We start from the raw sequence: 15,264 nt of genomic DNA on the forward strand, positions 1-15,264 counted from the left end.
GAGCAGAGTGTAATGTCATTGAACAAAGATGTGTGTATACAAAATGTAGTGCTGGAAAATCTATCAAAGGCCAGTAAATGTTTCGTGTGGCTGGAATATAGTGGCTTGAAACCCCATCTATCTTCGGCATTGGGTAAGGAAACCTTCACTTAATACGATCCTGTGTGTCAGACACAATGAATGACCTTGTTGCCTTTGGTTTTTGAAGGAAAGATTGATAGTTACTGTGGTGTTAACTAAACCCTGCAAGCCAATTAAATTTCTTGGCTTGTTGCAGGCAGCAGCCACTTTAAGTCACACCCTCCCCCCCCCCCAACCCTCCCTTTTGCCAGACTCCTACTGTACATGGAATGTCTGAGCTTGTTTCTACCAATCCCCTTACCAAATCAGTGAGGCCGCCCCTACGGAGAGATGCAGACATCTCCTCTCCACCTGTGGTGCAAGTTTGAGTGACCCGCTCACTTTTCTTTTTAAATTTTCCACATATTGAAAGCATACTTCTGTGTAATATTAACTTATTTCTAATAGTGCTTTGAATATTCAATGTGTGCAGTGTTGCAGTGAGATGCCGGCTGTGAATGTCCCTGTGAGTGTGGATCTCCCTTCAAAAAAACACTTACACTCTCTGCTGCATTTCAATGTGTTGCCTATGCCTGACCATTCAGCTCATACACAGATGTTTTCTGGTGCCTGTGCCTGTAGCACCATGTTGCCAAGATAACAGCCAGGGTGAGCAGACCGATCACCGCGACAATCGTGGCAATCAGGGGGCCCTGGTGGGAGCTGGGGCAGTTCTCCCCCCTGCAGCTCTCGACTGTCGGCAGCAACTTAGCCTCAGCCCTATCACTGAAATTCCTACTTCTGGTGAAGTGATCAATCGTGTCAAAGGCTGAAAAATCTGTCAGAGTCTGAGCACTTGCTTCAGGTGTGGCTGGACTGTAAAGTGTTGAAACACCAGCTACTGGTGTAGATACTGCAGCTCTGTCTACAGGGTGCACATCCTCACTTACTGTTTCTCTGGCGTTTGTGAGAAGCAGAGAGGAGTCAGTAGTAGGATCAGAGAATTTCCACAATTCTTCAGTGACTTGACCCCACAATGTAGTTGTGGGGATCTCACTGTCTCTACTGACACTGATTATTTCAGGTACTGGTGTCTGAACATCTAGGTCCAAGTGCCCTGTTGGTGCAGTCATGAGTCGAGTGTGATGATTGGCCAAGGTGTTGCTTGAAGCACCTGTCCTGATTTCCATATGGTTGGAATGGTCTGTAGTGGCAAGAGCTTCCTCCTGTGTTTCCATGGATCCAGTAACCTTACTTTCTTCTGTTTCTGATATAATGGGGTAACCATCCACCTGGTGAAGTGACCTGTTTGTCTTAGCCACTGTTTCCTTGCTAATTTTAGTCTCATTCTGCACAATGGATGGTCCAATGGACAAGTCTTCATCTTCTCCCGTTCGGTCTCCCTCATCATTTTCAGCCTTTGCTGCAATTTGATTGTCATTTGCAGGGATTAAAATTCTTGACTCCACATCTGCTTTCCTGGTACTGGGCTGCTTAACATTTGGGAATTCTGAGGGGAACCAAGGTAGTTGCCTCTGGCTGAGGAAAGAGACTGGTGACTCAGTTGGTTGCATGATTTCTCTGCTGCTTTCTCTTAATGACCTGTCAGCTGCCTCATCTAATCCACCCTCAGGACCTTCCACATCATCTTCAGCAGGGAGGGCTCGGTCGTGTTTTCCAGTAGGGTCTGAAAATGGCGGTGAGTCTGCATTGGAGAATTTGTCTTCATAGTCAATGTGGCCTTCAGCTTCATCTGTAAAACAAACAGCTTCACTGGATGAGCTTGAATTGAACATTCAATGGTACTTTAATACAATATGGAAGATTACTGATTTACAGGTCTTAGTTTTTTAGAATTGTCTTTCACAACTGTAGCTAATTCTCAGCCCAAATGCCACTGAAGTTTGTTTGGGGCTTAGATTATGGAGGAAGGTGTTAATTTGCAATGTTGGTTTGGGCCTTTCTTCCTTAGATAATGCCAGGCTCAATGCCCTTGGGTAAAGACCAGAACCTCTCCATCCCAAAGCTCCCATTCTATCACTTTCTCCACTTTTATCCCAAGTATCCCTGAGCCTACATCACCCAGCCTATCCTGTACTAGATACAGTCCCTCAACATTCTGGCCTTGCATTACAGGCTTGCTAGAACTGGTGAGGGCAAAGGGGTAGTGATGATACTGGATTGACGTTGGTCTTCCCTGTCCTCGGGGTTAGGGCGAGGTCCAACTAAAGGTAATTAACATTAGCAAAGTGGCATCACTGTCTCGCTGCTCCTGGCTTGATGCCCCCACTCTAGTCCATCCCTGAAGATCCATCTGATGCTGGGAGTGAGGGAGACCATGGATCACTGTAACTGAAGCTGTAACGCCAAGTGAAATAGAACAAAGAATGGTGAAAAGAATCAAGAGATCAGGCAAAAGAGAAGCAGGATTAAAGGTTCAAATCAATGACCTTACAACATCTCTGAAGCTGGGCTACGCAGATGTTTTCAACGAGTGGACAGCCGCAAGGCTGTGGGTCCAGATGGCATCCCAGGGTGAGTGCTCAGGATGTGCACAGTACAACTGGCAGGTGTATTTACTGATATTTTTAATCTCTCCCTCTTCCAGTGTAGGGTGCCCTCCTGCTTCAAATTATCCACCATTGTCCCTGTACCAAAAAAGACCAAGGTGATATGCCTGAACTACTGGCATCCTGTCATACTCACCTCAAAAATTGCAAATGCTTTGAGAGGTTGGTCAAAGATTACATCTGCAGCTTGCTACCACCCAAAATGGACCCCCTACACAACCAATTGACAGATGACGCAATAGCCACTGCTCTACGTACCGTTCTTACACATCTGGAGAAGAAGGATGCTTATGTGAGAATGCTGTTCTTGGACTACAGTTCAGCGTTCAACACCATAGTTCCATCCAGGCTTGACAAGAAGCTCAGAGACCTCGGTCTTCACCCTGCCTTGTGCAGCCGGATCCTGGATCCAGCTGGATCGCCAGCAGGTTGTAAGAGTGGGCTCCCTCACCTCCAACACTCTGACTCTCAATACAGGAGCCGCCAGGGCTGTGTACTGAGTCCCCTCCTTTACACCCTGTATACCCATGACTGTGTCGCCACCCACAGCTCCAATCTGCTAATTAAATTTGCTGACGATACTACATTAATTGGCCTTATCTCAGACAATAACAAGGTGGCCTACAGGGAAGAAGTCATCTTTCTGAAACAGTGGTGTCAAGAAAACGACCTCTCCCTCAATGTTGCAAAAACAAAGTAGCTGTTTGTGGATTACAGGAGGAATGGAGACGGTTTAACCCCTATTGACATCAGTGGATCCGAGGTTGAGAAGGTAAACAGCTTCAGGTTCCTCGGCTTCCACATCACCGAGGACCTCACGTGGTCTGTACGCTCCAGCTGTGGTGAAAAAGGCACAACAGCGCCTCATTCACCTCAGACGGTTGAGGAAGTTTGGTATGGGCCCCCAAATCCTAAGAACTTTCTACAGGGGCACAATTTAGAACATCTTGACTGGCTGCATCACTGCCTGGTGTGGGAACTACCTCCCTTAGTCGCAACTCTCTGCAGAGAGTGGTGCTGACAGCCCAGCACATCTGTAGCTGTGAACTTGCCATGATTCAGGACATTTACAAGGACAGATGTGTAAAAAGGGCCCATAGGATCATTGGGGACCCCAAGCACAATCTATTCCAGCTGCTACCATCTGGGAAACGGTACCGCAGCATAAAAGAACAGGTCCAACAGGCTCCAGACAGCTTCTTCCACCAGGCCATCAGACTGATGAACTCGTGCTGATTTGGGTGTACTCTATATTACATTGATTGTTCTATTTACTACAAATTATTAATTCCTATGATTGCACATTGCACATTTAGATGGAGATGTAAAGATTTTTACTCCTCATGTATGTGAAGGATGTTAGACATAAAGTTGATTCAATTGAATTCAGTGTAGTAACTCACTGATCCACCTTGGTACATTGTGATATTTGGTAGTACGGCTCTCTCTGATATATGGAGACAAATGGTGATGGACCATGATACATTGTGTCACACTGATAATCAATGGCACCTTGATATACTGTGATCCATCATAATATACCATGGCACACTGACTCACTGTGACAAATTATGTTATACCCTGACACACTGTGATCCATTATAATATACCATGGTACACTTTCATACACTGATGTATTGTGATACTACAGCCAAGTGGGGAGGCAACCCATGGATGTTCTTAACCATATATCATTGGTCATCTTGGATGTTAGTGTTTGAGGATCAGTACATCTCTCACCTTTTACACAAGCTTGCACAAACCCATACCACTCTCCACAGCTATTACACAACAAGCTGAAGGCTTTCTCTCCACTGGCCATGATATAGCCCTGTGCACAGATGTACAGCGGCTCATCGCCCATTTCAGTTCCAATGTAGTCCTGAAGTACAATGTTGGGAAAGGAGGGAGGGTCTCCACAAGGTTTACCTGCAGATAAAAAAAGGAGATGATTTTACAAAATTAATGAAATATTCATAGGTCATTTTTATCCCAATGTCAGGTTTCGGCCAAATTTTCTCAAGGAATGTTATCTGCCATGCCTCACTGTAAGTGACTACTCAGTAACCTATAGTTTAATCAGTGGTAGTGAAACTCAGACATGCGAGATACCACTGTGAAAATCATAAACCAACATTATAAATGAATTTACCTCAAATGAAATCATCTGTACAAAGATTACCTATTGTAGGTAGGAACTCATAGAGCTGAGCGGGCTCCTTTCTGGAGTATGGAAATGAGAAATATACTCTATAAACTAATCTTCTCTCTTTGTCTGAGTGTTTGCGAGGAATTTATCCTCTCAATGTTCAGCAAATATGTTGTTTTGCCTCACATTTTATTTCTGGCAGTAAGTCCCTTCCTCAAATGACATCATTGTCAGTGGCATAGCAAACTTCATTTGCAGTGAAACATTCAGCTTCACTGATCTGAAAATTGAAGTTTTTACTTAGTGACAAAACAGTCAGCTTTTACAAACCCTGGTTCCCAGAAACCGATGCTTAAAGAGCCAACAGTCAATAGTTTTGTTAAGTGAGATTTACAGGTTGTCACTACCTCAAATACAGCTTCACACATGTTGGTTTTACACTTCTGCCCATGGTGACAGTTATCAGATCCCCAGCTTCAGGATCACTCCAGGCTGCACCTGATCACTGCCACATCTCAGTTTGATGCTCACTACTGCTGGATTACGGGAGGTCACCCAAACCTCAAACAATGAAAGCCAAATTCCTGTACTTTTCTTTCATTTCACATAATGGGAATGGGAATTCTACATTACAGACTTCCCTGAGATGTCCTAATGGCTCCCTGCTACTCAGCTTCCCAGTTACCTAGTGATGGGCCTGTGAGGTTTTTGTGATGCCCTCACACAAGGAATCCTGCAGGTATTGATCTTTAACAGCCCATCCAGGAATACTCACCTACCTCCTCCCATTGTTTCACCATTTGTAACTTGTTGGCATCACTCTCAGTGTCTGGAAGAATGCTGTTGAACAGCAGAATGGCCCTTCTTGAACTGTCTGGAATGATTGCACTTGCTTTGTTTCACAGTAAAATTGACACAACGTAAATCAGTGTTAGACAGTTAAACCTGAAGTGCAGATGTGTGCCTCACTTATAATTATCAGTCTTTGTGTGACTGCAGCAGCAGAGTGACCCCCAGTACTAGTCTAACACACTGCAAATAGGCAAACACATTTCTCTGCCAAAATTTCTACCAATAAGTTATTTTCTTTTTATTTCTTTTCTGTATTGAAATTTTATCTCTGATGAAGTATTGGGTGTGAATTTTGTGTATACTATTCCCTCACTTTAATAAAGCAATACACCAGTGATCTGAGACATTTTCCAATTCACTGGCAACAGGAGACCTTGGGACATCATTGTGAGAACAATTTCAAACAAGCAAATTGAGAAGTTCAGCACAATACAGCACAAAGTTAACCATTTGTTCGGCACCCATTCACTGGTCTGAGTGTTTATTTTCTCCGCCAGTACATCATGTTGGCAATGTGTACCAACTTCAGTCAATCACCTCCCAAACATCAGCAGCACTTCCCAAAGTTGTGATCTCGAACACCAGGATGGACAAGAGCAGAAGGTGTATGAGGGCATTCCCCCTATTAGTTCACCTCCTAGGTGCACACCATTTTCACTTGGACATGTGTCCCAGGTATGCTCTGTATTTATTAGATCTGGCGCATGGCCTAGTGGGCAAGGCATCACTGAAGGTCACTGGTTTGAGCCTCAGCTGAGGCAGCGTGTTTGTGTCCTTGAGTAAGGCACTTAACAACACATTGCTCTGCCACGTCACCGGTGCCAAGCTGCATGGGTCCTATTGCCCTTGGACAACATCGGTGGCGTGGAGAGGGGAAGGCCTGCAGCTTGGGCAACTGCCGGTCTCCCATACAACCCTGCCCAGGCCTGCGCCCTGGAAACTCCAGGCACAGATCCGTGGTCTCTCGAGACCGACGGATGCCACTTTTTTTTTATTAGATCTGGACATCGCTGCATCCAGGTCCATGCAAACAACCATTTTCATAAATTCTCCAGCTCTGATCCAACAAAACCTGTAATTTTCAGAATGAAATCGCCAACAAATTCCCAGCTTTAATGGCCTTTGGAGTGAAGGAGTTCTCCATCATGTGTGACCATTGCTTCCGATTTCACAGACAAACAGCCTGGCTCTAAACTTATCATATACCCACCACTCTGCTGCAAAACCCAACCCCTACCAACATTCCTTCCTGAGATGAAATGCCGCAACTGTCCTGCTGTTTGTAATGAACTTTGTCTCATCTGTATTCTGAAATCTTATCCACAGAGGCCTTGAATATATTTTGGCATTCTGTAGCCTCCCACCATTGAACAATAGTCTCTGTTCTTTCTTCTCTACCTACCATATCGAACCTTTTAGCATTAAAGCATCTTAATTGAACTCAGTAAGTTTGTATCACCTGCCCTTTCTTTTTAACTCTGAAGTCCACTGATTCTGTGCTGCTTGTTATGAAGGTTAATTGTTTCTCCTAAGACCCAGTCCCATATCAGCAGGGACTCCATACAACCTTCCACAGCACTAAACTGAATCCCTGTTGGTTTAACTGAAACGTATCAGTAAGGCACATTTGAAGTAAAAGTGAGATCTAGTTCATTTACAGAAAACATTTTAGTTAATGGAATTAATTTAAAACCCTAATATTTTCCACTAAAGCCTCACATGGCAGCTCAAGTAGACACTTGCTCTCAGATTTTGTCTTATTTCTAACCAGCCTTAGGCTTGTCAGCTTTGAGGTCTGAGAGCACAGAAGTTCTACCTCAATCCTAGTACAGGACAAGTGCTGGTAGCTCAGAACTTCCTGGATTCATTTGTAGCGCTCTGTGTTCCCCCTGTCCATTTCAATTTAAACACCCTCATCAAAGTAACTGACATGCACATCCTTTCTATTAACACAATGATTCAAAATATCCCCTGGAAATATAGAAGCTGTTCCCAATTAAATGTAGCACTAACCTTTGTCTTTAATGCAGAAGGCATCATATTGACCGCCTGAAGAAGCTGGTTCAGTTTTCACACGGACACTTTGGGTTTCTTGTTGAACAAAGCCCATGTTACTGCACATAATTGTCCTGAGTGAAACAGAATGACATTTCATCAGTGATCTGTTCCACTTTGAAATGGAAAATGAGCACTGACTTGCATTAAAATATATATATATATATTTTTATTTTAAAGTTGTCTTTGACAGGCCCCATGCAACTATGAAGTGACTTGGTACAGTAGCAGTTAGCGTAATGCTATTGCAGTACCAGTGATCCAGGTTCAATTCCAGTCTCTGTCTATAAGGAGTTTGTATGTTCTCCCCATTGCCATGTGGATTTCCTCCACTTGCTCTGGTTTCTTCCCGCATTCTGAAGATGTAAGGGATTGTAGGTTAATTGGTCACATGGGTGTAATTGGGCACTGTGGGCTCATTGGACCAGAAGGGCCTGTTACTGTGCTGTATCGGTAAATAAAAAATAAATAAAAATAAACTTCAACTAATTCCTCACCTTCCCACATCCCAAAGCCATCCTAGTGGCTGCTGTAAAATGTTCTTGGTGTAGGTAGGTGGCAACAGAGTCAAAGAGAAGGTGAGGGACATGTGGGAGAGATACAGGGAAGCAAGGTGGGAATAGTACTACACACAAAATGCTGGAGGAACTCAGCAGGCCAGGTGGCATCTATGGAAAAGAGTAAACAGTTGACATTTCAGGTGGAGACTCTTCATCAGAACCTTTCCATCCTCCATCATGCGCTACAGCAGAGAATCCCAGATATCCATCAGTCTGCATGTACGAGATGAGTCGAGGGACTTTCTTTCTGGGTTAAGGGGTATGGCTTTCCAGAGATGAATACGGAAAGTCCTTGAAGTTCACTGTTCCAAAATTGTTTTGTCATCTTCAGATTTCTCAGGACTTGTCAGATATAAGAATAAATTTTTCAGCTTATTCCTGCTCCTGCATAACCACAACCACTTGGCTGCCAGTCCCACCACCAATGGATAGACCCTCATCTTGACTGACCATGTTCTTTGCTAACCTCATGGTGAGCAGTTACCATCCCAGCATCTCCAAGCCCCTGGTGTTTAGTTCAGCTGTTTGTATTTTTCATTCCTTGTTGATTTTCTTCCCAAGAAACTATTCAGCTATTCAGTCTGACTGGACCTGACACAACTGGCAGGAGTGAAGGGCCATCAGATTTATTCACTGCCACTCTCGAACTTTCACTACACAATCCAGTTCAAAATCTGGGATTGTTTCCATGGAATGAACAAGCAACAATGTTTCTTTTGGCAGAAACGTACGTCACAAGAGAACTGAAGTTATTTCTAAAAGAAGCAAAGGCAAGTTGAAGAGACCTAAAATGTGACTGAGATGAGAATCAGCTTGGCCCCTGAAAACAAAGGCACTTCATCCATTGTGGAATGAGACTGGCTGACCAGAGATGGGTCAGACTGGATGCACTCACACACAGCCCAGAGTCACTTATAGCCTGACAAAAAGATATTGTCAGGTAGCCAGGTAATAACTGAAATGCTTTCAGGATATTGGGGCTGAGAAGTTAGATATTCCTTCAGTCATCTTCTACATCTGCTTTCCTGGAGTCTTTCAATGCTTGACAGTTAAAGAAAATGTCCAATCAGCTTTAGAGCCTTGAGAAGATCTTTCCAGCCATGACAGAATAAAAAGTCACCGCTTTATTTTTCACTAAAGATAGTCAATTAATCACAAGTTAACAAAAATAAAAAAGTAATTTTGGCAAGGCAAGAACACAACCTGTGATAAATAATGCAAACTACAATTATGCTCTGATTTGAATTTGATTCCATTTTATATTGATACTGCTTCTGGGAGAACAAAATTGTTTACATCCAGTACTCTAGCTGTAACTGTAACTGTCCCATTACTTAAATAACACGTCTGGACTGAAGACATAATGATTGACATGTTACAGGAATATATGAGATGGAACTAACATGTCAGTGAGTCACTTTAACAGTCACAGGATCAATAAAATGTCAGTGTTGTTTTATGCTTCAGAATATCTTCAGATGGCATCTAAATACTAATGAGCAAATTGACACTTCTCTGATGAACTGTTGAATGTTGACTCATTGGGCTGAGACTGAATTTCAAGCAGCTCCTTTCTCCCTTTCAGCACTTACTAATCCACAACTAGTCAGCTTTGTAATGTGAACAATGATACAGTGTCTCTTCAATTAACTCTGCTTCCTCACACCTCAGCCAGCACATGGTTACAGCACATATTCATTCTTATGCATAGTTCACACACTGGGAAATTATCAGGCCTCATTACTGGTGGTGCATTAATGCAACCACCTCATGCACTGCTATGCATTAATGTACAGCCATCGCACATCACCACTGCTTTATTTGAAGAGGAGTTGTGAATGGAATTGAAGACTGTGTAATCATCAGTGGGCATCCCATTTTTGACTGTCTGACGAAGTGGCTGAAAATGGATGGGCTGAGGAGTGTGCTCTGGGGAACTTGTACAGTACACTCCTGCAACTGTCATGACCTTTGATGATCATTAATTTTACCAGGGCTCCTTGATGCCACACTTGTTTAAATGTTGCTTAAAAGGCTGTCACTCTCCACTCAGCTCTGAAACTCAGATCTTTGGTTACCATTTGGACCAAGGTTGTGATGAGGTCTGGACACGAGTGAGCAAATGCTGCTTGATATCACTGTCCATTACACTTTCCATCACTGCTGATGATAAAATAGACTGATTGGGTTCAGATTTTTTTATGTGAACAGGATATTTCTTTGCAACTTTCCATGTTGTTAGATAAATAAGCATACAGGAACAATTTGGACAGAGATGCAGCTAGTTCTGGTGCACCTGTGATGTCGTATGTTCACATAACTTTTGCTGTATCCAGTGTTTTGAGCTGCTTGCTGACATTACTTGGTAACTGGAATTGGCTGGAGTCTGTTTGTTATGATGCTGGGATCTCAGGAGGAAGCCAAAATCATGTGACTCTTGACTTTACATGAACACATCAGTGATGGATGGACTGAAGCTCTTCAGAGACCACACGTCCAAGCCCTTGGATTCCCCACAATCCTTGTACCATTGACTGGATATGACCTAGCTCTTTCTCCACCCCTGGTCACTCCCCACCCACTTCCGACTAAACCTTTGAGACAAGTGTTATTTGGGGTCAAGGTAACTGATCTGAAAGTTCGAGATCTTACCCGATCTGGTTGCCTGCGATCCAGCCAGTGGTACATTCCATGAACGCACACTCCTCCACAGCTCTCTGCAGCTCTTCGGCCGTGGCCAGATGTGCTCCCTGTTCCATGCACAAGCCCTCGGCTGTAGACATGTCCCACTGCATGTTCTCATCCCTTGCATGGAGCACAAACATTCTCCCTGTGACACAAGAAATGCAAAGTTATGTCCCTTTACACATCCATGACTTTACTGAGATTAGTTCCCAAGTTCCAACCCCAACCCTTCTGCCCAAATTCAAACCTCTTTCTAACTGCAACCCCTCTGTTCAGCACCAGCCTTCTTCCTAACTCCAACATCTTAGTCCAGCTCCAGCCCCTCTGCCCATCTCCAACCCTCTGTGTAGTTCCAACCCTTTACCCAACACTGACCCTTCTGACCTTTTCCAAGCTCTCTCTATAAATCCCAGTTCTCTCTCTTCATTCACAAGAAGCTTTGCCATTGGCTTGTTCCATTGCTTTAGAAGAACATAAGATGTTCAAAATAAAAGCAGTGATGGGTTAAGGTCAAGTGACTCCTATTCCTAATCACAGTCAGGAGCTGAAGTCCTATGAAGGGACTCGTGTTCATTTCTGATCCTCAGTCAGGCATCACTTTTCCTCACGGTCATTCTGCGTGAAAATTTCCAAGGAAAGGGAGCCAGAAGCTAGAGGGCACGAGGGGAAGACAAGACCTAGTTCAAGTTTGTTGTTGTGGGCATACATGCCTATGGTTAAAAAAAATGCCACGAAAATTAACTCTATAAGGTTCTTGATGGTCAACTTTGTCAAGCAGGGGGTAGTGCGTACATGGAACGAACTCCCAGAGGTCGTAGTTAAAATATGCACATTAACAATATTTAAAAAGCTCTTAGACAGCTACGTGGATAGGAAAAGTTTGGAGGGATCTGGGGTAAATGTGGTGGACAAATGGGACTAGCATAGTTGGGGCATATCAGTCAGCATGAACAAGTTGGGGAAGAAGTTGTTTCCATGCTGTGTTTCTACTCTCACGTCTCTGTCTTCCTGCTGCGAAGATATTTCGTTTTGGAAAACTGACATTGCAGCCAAGAACAAATCATTGGCCCAACCTTCTCCAGGGTGGATTCGTCCCCATGCAGTGTCCCGGTCCCCCTGCTCATCCTCATTATGTTCCTCTCTGATTTTAGCACCTTTTCACGGTTTGCGTGTCTGACTCAGCAACCAGCGGGCCAATCAAAATGTAATCATCAAATAATCGTGTTTGCTTTAACAATTTTTATTCATTAAAAAAAGATATTTTCAGCCTTTATCTAATTTTGTGATTCAGAGGTTCGGTCCTACAGTGTATTAGTTCAGGACGTTTACTGCAGTCCCCGCAGCACGGAGAGCACGGGTGTGCTCTGCTGCGCTGTTGGACAACGGGCTACAGCACGGCCTTGTGTGGCCTCTCAGGCCCACATAAAGCGACTTCCCGCCGCACTTTTCAGATTAAATTAAGCCACACAACACCAGAACACAAGTGCTCAGATCACAGAAAAATAGTACACATCACTGACCCTTTGGCCATGAAAGATGCCGAAAATCCTTTTAGTTCACTGGCAAAGCTTATCCCTCGCCTGTAATTTTGTAATTTACAAAAGGTCCAAAATAACACCGTGACAAGGAGTTAACAGCACAGTACGATGCCATGCACACGGAATGGACTGAATCAAACTCGGTGGTGATACGAGTCACCAACAGGTTAGAGATCTCCAAGTTCTTTATTAAATTTGCTTTTTTTCCTAATTAAGGAATACCCGGAACTTAGCATAATTTATTCTGACCAGAAAGATTTGAAATTTATCCCTACCTTGTTCTGATTTGTGACAAAAGTTTGCCTTAAAACACAAACATGATCTGAAAGACCTGTCTACACATTCTGGGAATAAAAGATTAAGTTATGGGTTCAGGGCAGTCCTCCAGGTCTGGAACCCCCTGACAAAGGACTACGACTAGCTGAACGTTGTGCTGTGTGGATGAGATGACAGGGAGGAGACAGGGGGACGGTGAGATCAGAAAGGACAGCTCACGGCTGACGTCAGGAAACTCCTGAGTTCTAGGGTAGAAGGATGTTAAAATCCGGGCGGGGGAGGGGTGTGGGGGGGGGGTACTTAAATGAAAAAGCAGACTGGGAGATTGCTGATGGGCGAGAACTAGGCTTGGATTTCAGGGGATCACTTCACAGGCCAAGGCTCGGGAATGACGGTACAGTCTTAAAAGCAGGAAAGGCGGTGGGGTTTCCGAGGTCTGGGCGATATGCGTCCTAGGATCTGAATTGTCAACATCAGCAGGAATCGAAGAGGATGCTCAGGGGCTGGTGAAATACTCCGGGACTGTTTGTAGGGAGAGAAGCAGAGACAGCAGGGTCAGCACTGTATCTGTAGTTTTGTGTTTGTTTCCCGGTTGGATTTTATCCAAGGAATGGATATTGGGATGAATATAACGATGTTGGGAAATAGGAGAAGCTGCCGTTACTCGGGGGGGGGGGGGGGTTGGCTGAGAACGCACGTTGAATTTCTTTCCTGCGACGGTTGTACCGCCAACACTGCCCATGAGTGTGACGATCGGTTTCCGGACCCCATAAACCGTTCACTCCCGGAGAGGTGACGGAACAGAAGCAGTCTGAACCATTGGGGTTCTGGGTCGAGAACCTGTTTCCAGCGAGTGAAAGACACCGAGTCAAAAGAGCGGCCGGCGAGCCGGCGGGGAGAGGAGGCAAAGGACCCACGGCAACTTACGGGCTCTCAGTACCTGTGCAGCGATAACCGATCTGTCTGACCCACCCCACGGCCAAGCTCCCACTGCCCAGACACTGCTGAGTGCCATGTCATTTGTCAGCATGCAGCGAGTTAGCTGCTCACAAACGCACTGTGCTCGATAAAGGCGCGGACTGACCGTGCGCTCGGACCCTGGCGCCGCAGACGAGGAGAAAACAGACCACAGTAAGCGAGGGAGAGTGCGAGCGTGGAGCCATCGACGAGAGCCCGGCGGGCAGAGAGCAAGTCCCGGTCACACTCTGCAGGCGGGCGGCGAGAGACAGAGTGCGGGTGGGGCGGGGAGGCTGCTTTATCCACAGGAACTGTTGTGAAAACTCGCACCAGCGCGTCAACAAACAGGCAGCGCGGGAGGTGCCGAGGGCAGAGAACCCACCGGAACCGCAACCGAGACCCTTCGTCTAGGCAAACCCGTCCTGTCCACGGCTCTCTCTATCCAGACAGATCCCCATCCGCAACCGTCTACCTTCCCAACTCATGAAACCTGGAGATTGCAGGAATATGATGGCAGTTACATTTTTGCAGCACCCCGACGGGGGCAGGGAGCCAGGAAACAATCCTTGTAAAGCGAAACCGGGCCCAGTTGTCTAAGGTTGGGTTGTTTTGAGCTCTTTGCTTCTGATAAACCGGTAAAGACTTCCACTCGAGGTTATCAGTTATGCTTTCATCAATATTTAACAAAAAGCGCGACCCGGACATCTCCACCCAGTTGTAACTCCCAGCCTCCTCGCAATCATACAGAGATTTACAGCCAAAATTAATAAACGTGTTTATGAATTATTACATTTGCGTTCGGGGTTGAATTATGCCTGAGCGTGATGTGATCCTAATCGGACCGGGTTTAAAATCAGGCACAGATAGTTCATAACCCACTGATATTCTCTAATTTAAATATATCGAATGATCCGGGCTCCACTACCCTCAGAGGAAAAGAACTTCATAGATTTACTATCGTTTAAGAGAGAGAATTCTACAGAACTCAATTTTAAGTGGCCGTTCCCCTCCGTTATAACTTATGGGGCTTTGTGACTCTCCTGCTAGCGGCAACACCTAAGCATTTGCCCCATTGATCTCCCTTGGATCTTACATGGTTGAATAAGGCCACCCTTCATTCTCCAAGGAATGGAGACCCGAACTGTTTAGTCTTTCTTGGTAGGACACGCTTGGTGAACCTCCAGTGGATGTCCTACAATGTGTCTATGTTTTCTTAGGTAAAGGAACCAAACCCGTACGCATTACTCCAGATGAGGTATCACCAACACCATATACAGTACAACAAACCCTCCATGTTTTTAAGCGCTAGGCGCTATTAATTTACCTATATCTGCAGTGTTCTCCACGGTGACACTGCAGGTGACACTCCACGGTGAAAGCTGATGCAAAAATTAATTTAACATATCTGTATTTGTCAATAACATGAACTTCTAAACAAGAACCTATTTATATAGATTCTTGTTTTAAAATTCACCAACCTCATTTCTAAAACGTCCAGCCACCTTCTAAATACGTGTATATCCCACACTCACGTGAGCCACCTCCTTCCTATTTATATAGCA

At 44.7% G+C, this 15,264-nt stretch overlaps 1 protein-coding gene across 1 annotated transcript; it reads right to left on the reverse strand.

Moving 5' to 3' along the window:
• Positions 1 to 39: 39 nt before the first annotated feature.
• Positions 40 to 14,448, reverse strand: susd5 (sushi domain containing 5). The gene is made up of 5 exons (XM_059973709.1): positions 13,830 to 14,448; positions 10,899 to 11,076; positions 7,645 to 7,760; positions 4,371 to 4,559; positions 40 to 1,813 (listed from the first exon to the last, which is right to left on the reverse strand). Exons 1-5 carry the CDS (start codon positions 13,906 to 13,908, stop codon positions 648 to 650), a joined length of 1,728 nt encoding a protein of 575 aa, XP_059829692.1. The 5' UTR covers positions 13,909 to 14,448; the 3' UTR covers positions 40 to 647.
• Positions 14,449 to 15,264: the final 816 nt, after the last annotated feature.

This window comes from Hypanus sabinus, chromosome 1 (genome assembly GCF_030144855.1).
Source record: "Hypanus sabinus isolate sHypSab1 chromosome 1, sHypSab1.hap1, whole genome shotgun sequence".
NCBI lineage: Eukaryota > Metazoa > Chordata > Chondrichthyes > Myliobatiformes > Dasyatidae > Hypanus > Hypanus sabinus.